Source organism: Phyllobates terribilis, unplaced genomic scaffold (assembly GCF_046119375.1).
Source record: "Phyllobates terribilis strain yellow unplaced genomic scaffold, ASM4611937v1 Scaffold_9__5_contigs__length_417890890, whole genome shotgun sequence".
Classification (NCBI taxonomy): Eukaryota; Metazoa; Chordata; class Amphibia; order Anura; family Dendrobatidae; genus Phyllobates; species Phyllobates terribilis.
In genome coordinates this window covers 410,769,784-410,789,280 of record NW_027362769.1, presented here as the reverse complement: position 1 = coordinate 410,789,280, position 19,497 = coordinate 410,769,784, and the positions used below count along the sequence as shown (strand labels likewise).

The window sequence follows — 19,497 nt, the reverse complement described above, 5'->3', positions numbered from 1 at the left end:
ACCAACACTACAAGGTCCGGCTGCATCTTGCAAAGATGAGGTTTTAGTGGATATTTTGTCCAAAATACACAAGAATGCAACCTGCATCACTGATCGGCATTGTCCTGCGAGTCCCTACAGTAAAAGCAATTCACTGAAAAGGAGATAAGTCCTCAATTATTGCAGAAAGAAATGCAAAACTCACCAACACCGAGTCCCATCTGCCAACACCGAGTCCCATCTGCCAACACCGAGTCCCATCTGACAACACCGATTCCCATCTGACAACACCGAGTCTCATCTGCTAACACCGAGCCCCATCTGCCAACACCGAGTCCCATTTGACAATACCGAGTCCCATCTGCCAACACCGAGTCCCATCTGACAACACCGAGTCCCATCTGCCAACACCGAGTCTCATCTGCCAACACCGATCCCCATCTGCCAACACCGAGTCCCATCTGCCAACCCCGAGCCCCATCTGCCAACACCGAGTCCCATCTGACAACACTGAGTCCCATCTGCCAACACCGAGTCCCATCTGACAACACCGAGCCCCATCTGACAACACCGAGTCTCATCTGCCAACACCGAGTCCCATCTACCAACACCGAGTCCCATCTACCAACACCGAGTCCCATCTGCCAACACAGAGTCCCATCTGCTAACACCGAGTCTCATCTGCCAACACCGAGTCCCATCTGCCATACGCCGCAGGATGCAGCAGCCCCGTGATAAAAGTGGGGGTATCACAGGTGCAGAAAACTGACGGAAGACGTCACACCGGCCGATCATGGAGGGCGGCTGCTGAGTATTATACATGCTAACAATTGTCCATATGGGGGGCACTTACATAATGCCGGGCAGCCACCTGGTCTAATAATATGGGCCTCACTAATAGGCTGTAATCAGGACACTGTGGACTACACGTATCTGTGTGACTGACGCTCTATACAAGCCTCATCTGTGTGTATCTATAATAGGAGGCAGCCGCCCCCTCCATGACTGGTCGGTGTGAGAGAGGCTGTCATCAGTATTCTGCTCCTGTGCTGCCCCACCTGCATCATGGGGGGCTGCATGCTGTAGTGAAAGAGTCTAGAGACCCCTTGACTGTTCTCTACTACGATATTTATGGCCACCTGGTGTTACACACTAGTTACAGCGCCTCCTGGTCTTACACACTAGTTATGGCTCCCCCTGGTGTTACACACTACTTATTGCGTCCCCTGGTGTTACACACAAGTTATGGTGCACCCCACTGTTACATGGTAGTTATGGCACCCCCTGGTGTTACACACAAGTTATTGCGCCCACCAATGTTACACACTAGTTATGGCGTCACCCACTGTTACATGGTAGTTATGGCACCCCTTGGTGTTACACTAGTTATGGCGCCCCCTGGTGTTTGTCAGGCAAACCGTATTTTTGGTCCCAGTTTTAAAAAATGAAAGCTGTCTTAAATTTCCACCCCTGTCCATTTGTAAGACATAGAACTGCAGTGCTGGACCCCACCCTAAGAATTTTTATTACTGTTGTAAACCCTCAGCGCAGAGCAGCGTCTAGTTTAAACTGGTCTCTCCCTCCAATTCTATTGTTTAGCTAGACAAACGTTTAATGTCAATTTTAATAACGCACAGGACTGTCACAAACACAGGGACCACATTTTTGGAATGCTCACCTTTTTCCCATTATAATAGTATATCTTGCATAACTGAGAAACGACCGGGAACTGGGATAATGGATTCTGAGCTTCTGAGCGTCAAAGCGATTTCATATTTGATATCAATCTTCATGAATAGTGGTGACGGTCAAGATGATGTCTCCCTCTTGGATGTGGGACCCCCCCACACTAAGATATGAAATCTGAAGGATTTTTAGGTCTTCTGCAGCTGGGTGGGCTCGCAAAGCCGAGCTCCCCTTGTGAGGTAAATAATGGGTGTCTCCCAGAGTTTTAGCTGCTTTGCTAAAAAACAGATCGGCTATTTTCCAAGTCATTCTTCTCAGGGACGTCAGACGCACGCACACCACGCTGCGTGGAAGAATCACCTCTAATTCCCGGGGAGCCGCCCCCCCACAGAATCTGAGACCATCAACTTGTGAAGCAGGTTTTGCTATTACTTATCCCTTTTTATTTTAATAATTGTTTATGCATATATGTAAATTGTCTCCTTTATAATATCTTGTATATATTTTGTAAACACTGCCCCCCTTTTGGGAGTAAATCATTATTATTTACCAGTTTCATTCTTCTTGTCCTATGTCGAGCAAACACGTTCCTCACCCGCTAATTCACGTTACCTAACGGGTACCCGATCCACCTGTTAAGCGATTGGTGGTGGCAGTATACCAGTATTTATGTGATCTTGTGGCTTGAGGGTGGTTGGACAGAGGTATATATACATTCCTGGAAGGAACTGGTGGTATATATACGTCCTGTCACATCACGTGCCACAATAGTCGACATAAATTAGAGCAGCTGCACCCGTGCTTATCCTCGGTCAATACCGTGTTTGACCAGCAGGATAAGGGGGCGCCAGAGAGCTGCAAGGTCTGACCCAAAAGTGGTTGACGGCACAGTGAATTTGGCCTCGGTGCTGTACTCAGCCAGGTCGACTCGGGGAACCAACAACACCCCGTGTTGTACCTAAGCCGGAAACTGCTGCCGAGGGAAGTGGCCTATTCCACCATAGAGAAGGAGTGCCTGGCCATTGTATGGGCCCTCAACCGCTTACAGCCTTACTTGTACGGGTGCCCCCTCACTGTCGTGACTTACCACAACCCCCTGAGTTGGCTGCACACCATGTCAGGTGCCAACGGAAGGTTGTTACTCTGGAGCCTCAGCCTCCAGCAGTACGACTTTACCGTTCAACAGCGCAAAGGCAGCGAGCATGGCAATGCCGATGGGTTGTCCCGGCGAGAGGAGCCTCCAGACATACGCTTGGAGGAGAACCAGAAGGTCCTACCTCCATAGCACAGTCTAAAAGGGGGAGGTGTCAGGCAAAATGTATTTTTGGTCCCAGTTTTAAAAAATGAAAGCTGTCTTAAATTTCCACCCCTGTCCATTTGTAAGACATAGAACTGCACTGCTGGCCCCCACCCTAAGAATTTTTATTACCGTCGTAAACCCTCAATGCAGAGCAGCGTCTAGTTTAATCTGGTCTCTCCCTCCAATTCTATTGTTTAGCTGGACAAACGTTTAATGTCAATTTTAATAACGCACAGGACTGTCACAAACACAGGGACCACATTTTTGGAATGCTCACCTTTTTCCCATTATAATAGTATATCTTGCATAACTGAGAAACGACCGGGAACAGGGATAATGGATTCTGAGCTTCTGAGCGTCATAGCGATTTCATATTTGATATCAATCTTCATGAATAGTGGTGACGGTCAAGATGATGTCTCCCTCTTGGATGTGGGACCCCCCCACACCAAGATATGAAATCTGAAGGATTTTTAGGTCTTCTGCAGCTGGGTGCGCTCGCAAAGCCGAGCCGCCCTTGTGAGGTAAATAATGGGTGTCTCCCAGAGTTTTGGCTGCTTTACTAAAAACCAGATCGGCCATTTTCCAAGTCATTCTTCTCAGGGACGTCAGACGCACGCACACCACGCTGCGTGGAAGAATCACCTCTAATTCCCGGGGAGCCGTCCCCCCCACAGAATCTGAGACCATCACCTTGTGAAGCAGGTTTTGCTATTACTTATCCCTTTTTATTTTAATAACTGTTTATGCATATATGTAAATTGTCTCCTTTATAATATCTTGTATATATTTTGTAAACACTGCCCCTCTTTTGGGAGTAAATCATTATTATTTACCAGTTTCGTTCTTCTTGTCCTATGTCGAGCAAACACGTTCCTCACCCGCTAATTCACGTTACCTAACGGGTACCAGATCCACCTGTTAAGCGATCGGTGGTGGCAGTATACCAGTATTTATGTAATATTGTGGTTTGAGGGTGGCTGGACGGAGGTATATATACGTTCCTGGAAGGAAATGGTGGTATATATACGTCCTGTCACATCACGTGCCACAATAGTCGACATAAATTAGAGCAGCTGCACCCGTGCTTATCCTCGGTCAATACCGTGTTTGACCAGCAGAATAAGGGGGCGCCAGAGAGCTGCAAGGTCTGACCCAAAAGTGGGTGTTGTTTTCATGACAGTGTTACACTAGTTACGGCGCCCCCTGGTGTTACATGCTAGTTATGGCACCCCCTGATGTTACACTAGTTATGGTGCCCCCTGGTGTTACACTAGTTATAGCACCCTCTGGTGTTACACTAGTTATAGCACCCCCTGGTGTTGCACTAGTTATGGTGCCCCCTGGTGTTACACTGGTTATGGCGCCCCCTGGTGTTACACTAGTTATGGCGCCCCCTGGTGTTACACTATCTATGGCACCCCTGGTGTTACATTAGTTACAGCGCCCCCTGTTCTTACACACTAGTTATGGCTCCCCCTGGTGTTACACTAGTTATGGCGCCCCCTGGTGTTACACTAGTTATAGCACCCCCTGGTGTTACACTAGTTATAGCACCCCCTGGTGTTACACTAGTTATGGTGCCCCCTGGTGTTACACTAGTTATGGCGCCCCCTGGTGTTACACTAGTTATAGCACCCCCTGGTGTTACACTAGTTATGGTGCCCCCTGGTGTTACACTAGTTATGGCGCCCCCTGGTGTTACACTAGTTATGGTGCCCCCTGGTGTTACACTAGTTATGGCGCCCCTTGGTGTTACACTAGTTATGGCACCCCCTGGTGTTACACTAGTTATGGCGCCCCCTGGTGTTACACTAGTTATGGTGCCCCCTGGTGTTACACTAGTAATAGCGCCCCCTGGTGTTACACTAGTTATGGCGCCCCTTGGTGTTACACTAGTTATGGCACCCCCTAGTGTTACACTAGTTTTGGCGCCCCCTGGTGTTACATTGGTTATGGCGCCCCCTGGTGTTACACTAGTTATGGCGCCCCCTGGTGTTACACTAGTTATGGCGCCCCCTGGTGTTACACTAGTTATAGCACCCCCTGGTGTTACACCCTAGTTATGGCGCCCCTTGGTGTTACACTAGTTTTGGCGCCCCCTGGTGTTACACTAGTTATAGCACCCCCTGGTGTTACACCCTAGTTATGGCACCCCCTGGTGTTACACTAGTTTTGGCGCCCCCTGGTGTTACATTGGTTATGGCGCCCCCTGGCTGTGCTCTGTCTCTCGGAGCCTCCATGTCCTGTGTCCGTGCCGGCGGTCCCACCTTCTGCTCCTGTACAGAGTGGTCTTCTCTCCGGCACTGGACACATTGGGGGGATTACTGGAGACATCACATGGTGGGAAGCCTGTAATCCCCCCGATCCTCCTCCGTCCTCACTCGCTGACGGTTATATGATGTCATTACAGATCCGGACATTTTCTTACCATCAGTCGCTGGAAGAAGGTCGCTGAATTTTCTGTAAAGGAAAGTAAAGTGATTATAACCCCCATCAGACAGTGTGGTGTAGTCATCCTCTCCTCGCTGCCTGATGCCGTCCTGAGGCCGGCAGTGATCACAGTGGTCAGGACGGGGTTAACTACACGTCATCATATAAGTGATAATGACAACAGGCGGCTCCTCCTCTGTATCACCCCCATCAGGATGATTCCTGACACACAACTACTGCCCCCAACATCCCGGCATCAATGCTGACACCACAGAGTGTGTCCTCACCTGCTGCCGCCTGTAGGATCCCCATCATCCGCGTCACTTTTCTGGCCATTCTCCTCTCCGCAGATATATCGCTGCTGTCTGATGTACAGATCTCATCCACCTCGGCCTCGGTCAGCGTCACCAGGGGATATGGGGGGGATAGTCCTGCCGCCCACTCTGGTCCCGTGTCCTCCACATCAGTAACGACCATCATCATCTCCTCTGGCCCTGATCATACACAGCGACACAATATATCAGGTAGAAGGACTACTACTCCCATCATTGTACCTAGTACACATTATATCAGGTGTGAGGACTACTACTCCCATCATTCACAGCGACACAATATATCAGGTAGGAGGACTACTACTCCCATCATTGTATCTAATACACATCCTAAGTATACACAGAGTACAGCTCCCCCCATAACTTACACCACTGTGCCCCCACATCCCCCATCACACAGGCAGTTATGCCGGATACCCGGATCCCTCAGGAGACGTCTCGTACCGTGTGTGCGGGAGCAGACGTCCAGGAATCTCCGCAGGGAGGACGCAGGGGTCTGTGACCGGAAGATCATTATGACCGGACTGAGTCTTTCCACAATTGTCCAGTCGCTCTCATATTCCGGTGAGCCCGGCATTACACAGCCAGAGCAGATATCAAGTAACAGCCGATTAATCAGTGATATTATATCCGGAGTCTTCTCCCAGTAGACGAATCCCACAGATTTATCTCCATCGTTATTCCTCAATCTAGAAAAGAAGGAAAAAAGCATCTGCAGCAAATGATGAGACGTCCACACAGATATATATGTGAATGATTCAGCAGGACAGGACAGGCCGGCAGAAGGACCGGTGAATCCACCGGTGGGCCCCCACCCTGTATGAGCCATGGACACGGTCACCTGATGCCCTATATACAGACACGGCACGGTGTTTAGACTGATTCCTGATGGACACTTGGGATTCTGGATGAAACTTACTATTTACCTGCAAAAAAAACGTCAACAATGTGTGAAACTGCAGCAAACGCAGGGGCTGTACGGTGAATGTGCTGGAGGGAAACTCGAGACTGAAGATCCGGTAATATTAGCATTTATCTGAGGATTGGGCCCCTGGTTGCCCGGTCTCACTCCGGCACTAGACGCTCAGTATTATGTCTCCATATTAAATTCCATCAGATGTGACGAGAGGATGGCGCTGTGCTGTCACAAATGGGGTCAACTAAGCAGCGCTGAACCTTGTGCCCTGTTCTCCATTTCTCCCCTCTTCTACCTTTCTGTCTTTATTTCTCTTGTTCTCTCACTCTTCTCCAGTCTCCCCCTCTTCCTCTCTCCTTTTCCTTCTTTTTCTCTCTTTACATCTCTTGTTCTCTCATTCTTCTCCAATCTCCTCCTCTCCTTTGTCATTTTTCTTCTTTTTACTCTTCGCTCTTTTTTCTATTCCCTTCTTCTGTTCTTCCACCTTTTCTTCACACGTTTCTCCCAGTCTTCAGGGGCTACAGAGGTGTTTTCCAGTCTGGGCCCTGATTCTAGAGGAAGCTAAAGTCTCTTCTACCCCCTAGGGATGCACAGTGATATAACTGGTGCATGGAAGATTGGGGGCTAGTATAGATCCACATGCGGTAGTACAAAAAGAATCCCTGTATGGGAAGTAGCAAGGGATTTGTTCTTTGCTAAAGGAAGAAACAATAGCTTTTTGTTACAGCACCCAAAAACTATCCCTTTATGTAGGATGCAGGAACAGGTTGGCTGCTTTGAATTTGAAGAAGCACTGGCTTCTCAACTAGGAGTGAAAAAATTATCCCTTTTTAGTGATCAGCAACAGATTACTGTATTTATTATAAAAATGATTTAACAAATACAAAGGCCTTTTATCAGGCCGCCCAAAAGTTATTCTTTTATTTAGAAAGCAGGAGGAGCAAGTTGGCTTTCTTTAAAGTGAAGAAGCAATGGTTTGTCAAAAAGGGGAGTCAAGAACTGCGGGTTCATGATTGTGCACTGTATGATTGAATTATGAAGGAGGATTCCAGAAATCTATTACTGGGAACCTTTATTACTAGGACAACAATCTACAGAGACGCTGGAGCGAGGCCTGGGGGACCCTGCGGGGTCATCATATTTTTGAGGAACTGAATTCTGTAAAAATTTGATAATTTAAAAAAAAGCTGCTCACCCTTGTCCTCTACTAGATGGTGGAGACTCGTCCTCCGGGGGCTTCTGTGTTTCTCCATGGTGTCCAGACTCTATATCACCTGGAGGACCCGAGAGATAACCGTTATACACAGGTGACTCCGTATACACAGTATATACAGGTGACTCCGCATACACAGTATATACAGGTGACTCCGTATACACAGTATATACAGGTGACTCCGCATACACAGTATATACAGGTGACTCCGCATACACAGTATATACAGGTGACTCCGCATACACAGTATATACAGGTGACTCCGTATACACAGTATATACAGGTGACTCCGCATACACAGTATATACAGGTGACTCCGTATACACAGTATATACAGGTGACTCCGCATACACAGTATATACAGGTGACTCCGTATACACAGTATATACAGGTGACTCCATATACACAGTATATACAGGTGACTCCGTATACACAGTATATACAGGTGACTCCGTATACACAGTATATACAGGTGACTCCGTATACACAGTATATACAGGTGACTCCGCATACACAGTATATACAGGTGACTCCGTATACACAGTATATACAGGTGACTCCGCATACACAGTATATACAGGTGACTCCGTATACACAGTATATACAGGTGACTCCGTATACACAGTATATACAGGTGACTCCGCATACACAGTATATACAGGTGACTCCGCATACACAGTATATACAGGTGACTCCGCATACACAGTATATACAGGTGACTCCGTATACACAGTATATACAGGTGACTCTGTATACACAGTATATACAGGTGACTCCGCATACACAGTATATACAGGTGACTCCGCATACACAGTATATACAGGTGACTCCGCATACACAGTATATACAGGTGACTCTGTATACACAGTATATACAGGTGACTCCGCATACACAGTATATACAGGTGACTCTGTATACACAGTATATACAGGTGACTCCGCATACACAGTATATACAGGTGACTCCGTATACACAGTATATACAGGTGACTCCGTATACACAGTATATACAGGTGACTCCGCATACACAGTATATACAGGTGACTCTGTATACACAGTATATACAGGTGACTCCGCATACACAGTATATACAGGTGACTCCGCATACACAGTATATACAGGTGACTCCGTATACACAGTATATACAGGTGACTCCGCATACACAGTATATACAGGTGACTCCGTATACACAGTATATACAGGTGACTCCGCATACACAGTATATACAGGTGACTCTGTATACACAGTATATACAGGTGACTCCGCATACACAGTATATACAGGTGACTCCGTATACAGAGTATATACAGGTGACTCCGTATACACAGTATATACAGGTGACTCCGTATACACAGTATATACAGGTGACTCCGTATACACAGTATATACAGGTGACTCCGTATACACAGTATATACAGGTGACTCCGCATACACAGTATATACAGGTGACTCCGTATACACAGTATATACAGGTGACTCCGTATACACAGTATATACAGGTGACTCCACATACACAGTATATACAGGTGACTCCGCATACACAGTATATACAGGTGACTCCGTATACACAGTATATACAGGTGACTCCGCATACACAGTATATACAGGTGACTCTGTATACACAGTATATACAGGTGACTCCGCATACACAGTATATACAGGTGACTCCGTATACAGAGTATATACAGGTGACTCCGTATACACAGTATATACAGGTGACTCCGCATACACAGTATATACAGGTGACTCCGCATACACAGTATATACAGGTGACTCCGCATACACAGTATATACAGGTGACTCCGTAGACACAGTATATACAGGTGACTCCGCATACACAGTATATACAGGTGACTCCGCATACACAGTATATACAGGTGACTCCGTATACACAGTATATACAGGTGACTCCGTATACACAGTATATACAGGTGACTCCGTATACACAGTATATACAGGTGACTCCGCATACACAGTATATACAGGTGACTCCGTAGACACAGTATATACAGGTGACTCTGTATACACAGTATATACAGGTGACTCCATATACACAGTATATACAGGTGACTCCGTATACACAGTATATACAGGTGACTCTGTATACACAGTATATACAGGTGACTCCGCATACACAGTATATACAGGTGACTCCGCATACACAGTATATACAGGTGACTCCGTAGACACAGTATATACAGGTGACTCCGCATACACAGTATATACAGGTGACTCCGTATACACAGTATATACAGGTGACTCCGTATACACAGTATATACAGGTGACTCCGTATACACAGTATATACAGGTGACTCCGCATACACAGTATATACAGGTGACTCCGTAGACACAGTATATACAGGTGACTCCGCATACACAGTATATACAGGTGACTCCGCATACACAGTATATACAGGTGACTCCGTATACACAGTATATACAGGTGACTCCGTATACACAGTATATACAGGTGACTCCGCATACACAGTATATACAGGTGACTCCGTATACACAGTATATACAGGTGACTCCGCATACACAGTATATACAGGTGACTCCGCATACACAGTATATACAGGTGACTCCGCATACACAGTATATACAGGTGACTCCGTATACACAGTATATACAGGTGACTCCGCATACACAGTATATACAGGTGACTCCGCATACACAGTATATACAGGTGACTCCGTATACACAGTATATACAGGTGACTCCGCATACACAGTATATACAGGTGACTCTGTATACACAGTATATACAGGTGACTCCGCATACACAGTATATACAGGTGACTCCGTATACACAGTATATACAGGTGACTCCGCATACACAGTATATACAGGTGACTCCGCATACACAGTATATACAGGTGACTCCGTATACACAGTATATACAGGTGACTCCGCATACACAGTATATACAGGTGACTCTGTATACACAGTATATACAGGTGACTCCGTATACACAGTATATACAGGTGACTCTGTATACACAGTATATACAGGTGACTCCGTATACACAGTATATACAGGTGACTCCGCATACACAGTATATACAGGTGACTCCGTAGACACAGTATATACAGGTGACTCCGCATACACAGTATATACAGGTGACTCCGCATACACAGTATATACAGGTGACTCCGTATACACAGTATATACAGGTGACTCCGTATACACAGTATATACAGGTGACTCCGCATACACAGTATATACAGGTGACTCCGCATACACAGTATATACAGGTGACTCCGTATACACAGTATATACAGGTGACTCCGCATACACAGTATATACAGGTGACTCCGCATACACAGTATATACAGGTGACTCCGCATACACAGTATATACAGGTGACTCCGCATACACAGTATATACAGGTGACTCCGTAGACACAGTATATACAGGTGACTCCGTATACACAGTATATACAGGTGACTCTGTATACACAGTATATACAGGTGACTCCGCATACACAGTATATACAGGTGACTCCGTATACACAGTATATACAGGTGACTCCGTATACACAGTATATACAGGTGACTCCGTATACACAGTATATACAGGTGACTCCGCATACACAGTATATACAGGTGACTCCGTATACACAGTATATACAGGTGACTCCGTATACACAGTATATACAGGTGACTCCGTATACACAGTATATACAGGTGACTCCGCAGACACAGTATATACAGGTGACTCCGTATACACAGTATATACAGGTGACTCTGTATACACAGTATATACAGGTGACTCCGCATACACAGTATATACAGGTGACTCCGTATACACAGTATATACAGGTGACTCCGTATACACAGTATATACAGGTGACTCCGTATACACAGTATATACAGGTGACTCCGCATACACAGTATATACAGGTGACTCCGTATACACAGTATATACAGGTGACTCCGCATACACAGTATATACAGGTGACTCCGCATACACAGTATATACAGGTGACTCCGTATACACAGTATATACAGGTGACTCCGTATACACAGTATATACAGGTGACTCCGTAGACACAGTATATACAGGTGACTCCGTAGACACAGTATATACAGGTGACTCCGTATACACAGTATATACAGGTGACTCCGCAGACACAGTATATACAGGTGACTCCGTATACACAGTATATACAGGTGACTCTGTATACACAGTATATACAGGTGACTCCGCATACACAGTATATACAGGTGACTCCGTATACACAGTATATACAGGTGACTCCGTATACACAGTATATACAGGTGACTCCGTATACACAGTATATACAGGTGACTCCGCATACACAGTATATACAGGTGACTCCGTATACACAGTATATACAGGTGACTCCGCATACACAGTATATACAGGTGACTCCGCATACACAGTATATACAGGTGACTCCGTATACACAGTATATACAGGTGACTCCGTATACACAGTATATACAGGTGACTCCGTATAAACAGTATATACAGGTGACTCTGTAGACACAGTATATACAGGTGACTCCGTATACAGAGTATATACAGGTGACTCCGCATACACAGTATATACAGGTGACTCCGTATACACAGTATAAACAGGTGACTCCGTATACACAGTATATACAGGTGACTCCGTAGACACAGTATATACAGGTGACTCCGTAGACACAGTATATACAGGTGACTCCGTAGACACAGTATGTACAGGTGACTCCGTAGACACAGTATATACAGGTGACTCCGTATACACAGTATATACAGGTGACTCCGTATACACAGTATATACAGGTGACTCCGTATACACAGTATATACAGGTGACTCCGCATACACAGTATATACAGGTGACTCCGTATACACAGTATATACAGGTGACTCTGTAGACACAGTATATACAGGTGACTCCGTATACACAGTATATACAGGTGACTCCGTATACACAGTATATACAGGTGACTCCGCATACACAGTATATACAGGTGACTCCGTATACACAGTATATACAGGTGACTCTGTAGACACAGTATATACAGGTGACTCCGTATACACAGTATATACAGGTGACTCCGCATACACAGTATATACAGGTGACTCCGTATACACAGTATATACAGGTGACTCCGTATACACAGTATATACAGGTGACTCCGCATACACAGTATATACAGGTGACTCCGCATACACAGTATATACAGGTGACTCCGCATACACAGTATATACAGGTGACTCCGCATACACAGTATATACAGGTGACTCCGTATACACAGTATATACAGGTGACTCCGTATACACAGTATATACAGGTGACTCCGTATACACAGTATATACAGGTGACTCCGTATACACAGTATATACAGGTGACTCCGTATACACAGTATATACAGGTGACTCCGTATACACAGTATATACAGGTGACTCCGTATACAGAGTATATACAGGTGACTCCGTATACAGAGTATATACAGGTGACTCCGTATACACAGTATATACAGGTGACTCCGTATACACAGTATATACAGGTGACTCCGTATACACAGTATATACAGGTGACTCCGTATACACAGTATATATAGGTGACTCCGTATACACAGTATATATATACGGTTGAGTCTTTCTTCATTTTTACAGGTTTAGAAATAATGTAACAGACAATTCACCTCTAATATATGAAGATAGAATAATCTCTTTATGTTGCACAGATCCGGCTTTCTCCTTTACCTTCACTCTCCGGACCCTGAACCCCGACCTCCCCTGAACCCCGACCTCCCCTGAACCCCGACCTCCCATGAACTCTGACCCCCTCCGGCTGCTCCATTACTGAGTCTGTAATATCGATGCCGCACACAGAGATAATGTCACGGGGTGCAGAGAAAACTATCACTGTGCAGTGGTCACTACCCCACAGATAACACTGCAAACAGATCGAGACCCCTGTGTAACAGCACCCCCATAATACAGCACCCCATAATACAGCACCCCCATAATACAGCGCCCCCATAATACAGCACCCCATAATACAGCACCCCATAATACAGCGCCCCCTGTGTAATAGCGCCCCCATAATATAGTGCCCCCATAATGCAGCAAACTCATAATACAGTGCCCCCATAATACAGCGCCCCCATAATACAGCACCCCATAATACAGCGCCCCCTGTGTAATAGTGCCCCCATAATAATGCCCCAACACAGAGAGGATGTCCCATTAATGCCTCTAAACAGCAGTGATGCCCCCTTATTGCCCCCAAAATATAGTGATTTGCCCTTATTGCTCCCACAATATAGTGATGCCCCCTTATTGACAACTCAATATAGTGATGCCCCCTTATTGCTCCACAATGTAGTTATGCCCCCTAATTCCTCCAAAATATAGTGATGCCCCCTTATTGCCCCCACAATATAGTGATTCCCCCTTATTCCCCACGATATAGTGATTCCCCTTATTGCCCCCACAATATAGTGATTCCCCTTATTGCCCCACAATATAGTGATGCCCCCACAATATAGTGATGCCCCCTTATTGCCTCCACAATATAGAGATGCCCCCTTATTGCCTCCACAATATAGTGATGCCCCCTTATTGCCTCCACAATATAGTGATGCCCCCTTATTGCCCCCACAATGTAGTGATGCCCCCTTATTGCCCCCACAATGTAGTGATCCCCCCTTATTGCCACCACAATGTAGTGATGCCCCCTTATTGTCTCCACAATATAGTGATGCCCCCTTATTGCCCCCACAATATAGAGATGCCCCCTTATTGCCTCCACAATATAGTGATGCCCCCTTATTGCCTCCACAATATAGTGATGTCCCCTTATTGCCCCCACAATGTAGTGATGCCCCCTTATTGCCCCCACAATGTAGTGATCCCCCCTTATTGCCACCACAATGTAGTGATGCCCCCTTATTGTCTCCACAATATAGTGATCCCCCCTTATTGCCACCACAATGTAGTGATGCCCCCTTATTGTCTCCACAATATAGTGATGCCCCCTTATTGCCCCCACAATATAGAGATGCCCCCTTATTGCCTCCACAATATAGTGATGCCCCCTTATTGCCTCCACAATATAGTGATGCCCCCTTATTGCCCCCACAATGTAGTGATGCCCCCTTATTGCCCCCACAATGTAGTGATCCCCCCTTATTGCCACCACAATGTAGTGATGCCCCCTTATTGTCTCCACAATATAGTGATGCCCCCTTATTGCCCCCACAATATAGAGATGCCCCCTTATTGCCTCCACAATATAGTGATGCCCCCTTATTGCCTCCACAATATAGTGATGCCCCCTTATTGCCCCACAATGTAGTGATGCCCCCTTATTGCCTCCACAATGTAGTGATCCCCTCTTATTGCCTCCACAATGTAGTGATGCCCCCTTATTGCCTCCACAATATAGTGACGCCCCCTTATTGCCCCACAATGTAGTGATGCCCCCTTATTGCTCCCACAATGTAGTGATCCCCCCTTATTGCCTCCACAATGTAGTGATGCCCCCTTATTGCTCCCACAATGTAGTGATCCCCCCTTATTGCCTCCACAATGTAGTGATCCCCCTTATTGCCTCCACAATATAGTGATGCCCCCTTATTTACCGCACAATATAGAGATGCCCCTTTATTGCCCCCACAATATAGAGATGCCCCCTTATTGCCCCCACAATATAGTGATGCCCCTTTATTGCCCTCACAATATAGTGATGCCCCCTTATTGCCCCCACAATATAGTGATGCCCCCTTATTGCCTCCACAATATAGTGATGCCCCTTTATTGCCCCCACAATATAGTGATGCCCCTTTATTGCCCCCACAATATAGTGATGCCCCCTTATTGCACCCACAATATAGAGATGCCCCCTTATTGCCCCCACAATATAGAGATGCACCCTTACTGCCCCCACAATATAGTGATTCCCCTTATTGCCCCCACAATATAGTGATGCCCCCTTATTGCCCCCACAACATAGTGATGCCCCCTTATTGTCCACAAAATAGTGATGCCCCCTTATTGTCCCCACAATGTAGTGATGCCCCCTTATTGCCCCCACAATATAGTGATGTCCCCTTATTGCCCCCACAATATAGTGATGCCCCCTTATTGTCTCCACAATATAGAGATGCCCCCTTATTGCCTCCACAATATAGTGATGCCCCTTTATTGCCCCCACAATATAGAGATGCCCCCTTATTGCCCCCACAATATAGTGATGCCCCCTTAGTGCCCCTCACAGTACGATGCCCCCAGGCTGACACGTCTCCCTTCTATCCGCTGACACCACATTACACTTCTCACCTTCACACTGACCTGGTCTCATATTTCCTGGCTGTGAAGTAGACGGCTCTGGATCCAGCTCGGCTGCAGGTCGCCCAGAATCCGCCTGATCTCCTGATCCTTCTGTAAAGTTACATTTTGTAGATGACAAAGTATCTGATCCATCCTCAGTGTCTTTGTAACTCTCTCTAGCAGGTGGCGCTGTACCTGATCCATCCTCAGTGTCTCTGTAACTCTCTCCTGCAGATGGCGCTGTACCTGATCCATCCTCCGTGTTCCTCTTCTCCTCAGATAAGGTCTCTTCCTTCTCTCCTGCAGATGGCGCTGTACCTGATCCATCCTCAGTGTTCCTCTTCTCCTCAGATAAGGTCTCTTCCCTCTCTCCTGCAGATGGCGCTGTATCTAATCCATCCTCAGTGTTCCTCTTCTCCTCAGATAAGGTCTCTTCCCTCTCTCCTGCAGATGGCGCTGTATCTAATCCATCCTCAGTGTTCCTCTTCTCCTCAGGTAAGGTCTCTTCCCTCTCTCCTGCAGATGGCGCTGTATCTAATCCATCCTCAGTGTTCCTCTTCTCCTCAGATAAGGTCTCTTCCCTCTCTCCTGCAGATGGCGCTGTATCTAATCCATCCTCAGTGTTCCTCTTCTCCTCAGATAAGATCTCTTCCTTCTCTCCTGCAGATGGCGCTGTATCTAATCCATCCTCAGTGCTCTTCTTCTCCTCAGATAAGGTCTCTTCCCTCTCTTCTGCAGATGGCGCTGTATCTAATCCATCCTCAGTGTTCCTCTTCTCCTCAGATAAGGTCTCTTCCCTCTCTCCTGCAGGTGGCGCTGTATCTAATCCATCCTCAGTGTTCCTCTTCTCCTCAGATAAGGTCTCTTCCCTCTCTCCTGCAGATGGCGCTGTATCTAATCCATCCTCAGTGTTCCTCTTCTCCTCAGATAAGGTCTCTTCATTCTCTCCTGCAGATGGCGCTGTATCTAATCCATCCTCAGTGCTCCTCTTCTCCTCAGATAAGGTCTCTTCCCTCTCTCCTGCAGATGGCGCTGTATCTAATCCATCCTCAGTGCTCCTCTTCTCCTCAGATAAGGTCTCTTCCCTCTCTCCTGCAGATGGCGCTGTACCTGATCCAACCTCAGTGTTCCTCTTCTCCTCAGATAAGGTCTCTTCCCTCTCTCCTGCAGATGGCGCTGTATCTAATCCATCCTCAGTGTCCCTCTTCTCCTCAGATAAGGTCTCTTCCCTCTCTCCTGCAGATGGCGCTGTATCTAATCCATCCTCAGTGTTCCTCTTCTCCTCAGATAAGGTCTCTTCCCTCTCTCCTGCAGATGGCGCTGTACCTGATCCATCCTCAGTGTTCCTCTTCTCCTCAGGTAAGGTCTCTTCCCTCTCTCCTGCAGATGGCGCTGTACCTGATCCATCCTCAGTGTTCCTCTTCTCCTCAGGTAAGGTCTCTTCCCTCTCTCCTGCAGATGGCGCTGTACCTGATCCATCCTCAGTGTTCCTCTTCTCCTCAGGTAAGGTTTCTTCCCTCTCTCCTGCAGATGGCGCTGTACCTGATCCATCCTCAGTGTTCCTCTTCTCCTCAGATAAGGTCTCTTCCCTCTCTCCTGCAGATGGCGCTGTATCTAATCCATCCTCAGTGTCCCTCTTCTCCTCAGATAAGGTCTCTTCCCTCTCTCCTGCAGATGGCGCTGTATCTAATCCATCCTCAGTGTTCCTCTTCTCCTCAGATAAGGTCTCTTCCCTCTCTCCTGCAGGTGGCGCTGTATCTAATCCATCCTCAGTGTTCCTCTTCTCCTCAGGTAAGGTCTCTTCCTTCTCTCCTGCAGATGGCGCTGTACCTGATCCATCCTCAGTGTTCCTCTTCTCCTCAGGTAAGGTCTCTTCCCTCTCTCCTGCAGATGGCGCTGTACCTGATCCATCCTCAGTGTTCCTCTTCTCCTCAGGTAAGGTCTCTTCCCTCTCTCCTGCAGATGGCGCTGTACCTGATCCATCCTCAGTGTTCCTCTTCTCCTCAGGTAAGGTCTCTTTCCTCTCTCCTGCAGATGGTGCTGTACCTGATCCATCCTCAGTGTTCCTCTTCTCCTCAGGTAAGGTCTCTTCCCTCTCTGCTGCTTTACCTCCATTATCTGCAGACATCTCACCTGCTCTGTTTCTGGAGGTATCTTTGGATACCTGGATTTTCCAGTATGTCAGCCTTTTCTCTGGGCGTTGTCACCTTCTCCTCAGACCCTCGGGTCCCTGCTCCTCGGGTCTCTGCTCCTCGGGTCTCTGCTCCTCGAGTCTCTGCTCCTCGGGTCCCTGCTCCTCGGGTCTCTGCTCCTCAGGTCCCTGCTCCTCAGGTCTCTGCTCTTTTCGTCCCTGCTCCTTAGGTCCCTGCTCCTCGGGTCTCTGCTCCTCAGGTCCCTGCTCCTCAGGTCTCTGCTCTTTTCGTCCCTGCTCCTCGGGTCTCTGCTCCTCGGGTCTCTGCTCCTCGGGTCGATGCTCCTCGGGTCCCTGCTCCTCGGGTCGCTGCTCCTCGGGTCCCTGCTCCTCGGGTCCCTGCTCCTCGGGTCGCTGCTCCTCGGGTCGCTGCTCCTCACGTCCCTGCTCCTCAGGTCTCTGCTCCTCCACTTCCTCTGACTTATCTGTTCTTTGATTCTTCTCACCTTCCCTGGTGATTGCTCAGTCCGTGTAGGATCAGGAGGACTATATTGTGCAGCCTTTGATCCCTGAGCCCCACGTCTCTGACCATGGAGCCCCCAGTCTCTGCTTCCTCTTCCTTGCCTGTGAGTGTCAGATTCTTATACAATGTCTCTGTCCCTTTCACTTTCACTTTCTGCAGATTTCGATCCCTGACAGGGAGTGTAATATGGAGGAGGGGAGTCACCAGGTCTCTGTGATGTGAGGAGCTGCAGACATCTGTAGAGAGCGTCCCGTACGTCTTCCTCATTGAATCCCAGCCTCTCATTCAGTCTCATCTCAGCCGAATAAAGTTTGTTGAAAGGCTGCAATGCAGCCAATCTACATGCTGTTAGGCCGTCTCTGTGTAACATACATAGTTTTAAGGTTGAAGGGAGACTAAGTCCATCTAGTTCACCCCATAGCCTAACATGTTGATCCAGAGGAAGGCAAAAAACCCATGTGGCAAACACTAAGCTCCACATTGGGGAAAAAAATTCCTTCCCGACTCCATACGACAATCAGACTAGTTCCCTGGATCAACGCCCTATCAAGGAATCTAGTATTTATAACCTGTAATATTATACTTTTCAGGAAAGGCGTCCAGGCCCTTCTTACATGTTAGTAGTGAATCCCTCATTACACATCATGCGGCAGAGAGCTCCATAGTCTCACTGCTCTTACAGTAAAGAATCCG

The 19,497-nt window shown here is 47.2% G+C and overlaps 1 protein-coding gene across 3 annotated transcripts in view; it reads right to left on the bottom strand.

Moving 5' to 3' along the window:
- The window catches only part of LOC141162668 (uncharacterized), a 193,508-nt gene extending 174,585 nt beyond the window's left edge, over positions 1 to 18,923 (bottom strand). The window contains exons 1-6 of one of the 3 annotated variants that reach the window (XM_073649016.1): positions 16,346 to 18,923; positions 16,160 to 16,294; positions 7,842 to 7,920; positions 6,175 to 6,419; positions 5,686 to 5,892; positions 5,397 to 5,428 (exon numbers count right to left, since the gene is read on the bottom strand). In XM_073649016.1, the coding sequence (XP_073505117.1) occupies positions 5,397 to 5,428; positions 5,686 to 5,892; positions 6,175 to 6,419; positions 7,842 to 7,920; positions 16,160 to 16,294; positions 16,346 to 18,278 (2,631 nt within the window). In that variant the 5' untranslated portion in view covers positions 18,279 to 18,923. Of the gene's footprint in view, positions 1 to 5,396; positions 5,429 to 5,685; positions 5,893 to 6,174; positions 6,420 to 7,841; positions 7,921 to 16,159 lie in introns of all 3 variants that reach the window. The other 2 variants (XM_073649014.1, XM_073649015.1) reach the window with 2 other exon arrangements.
- Positions 18,924 to 19,497: the final 574 nt, after the last annotated feature.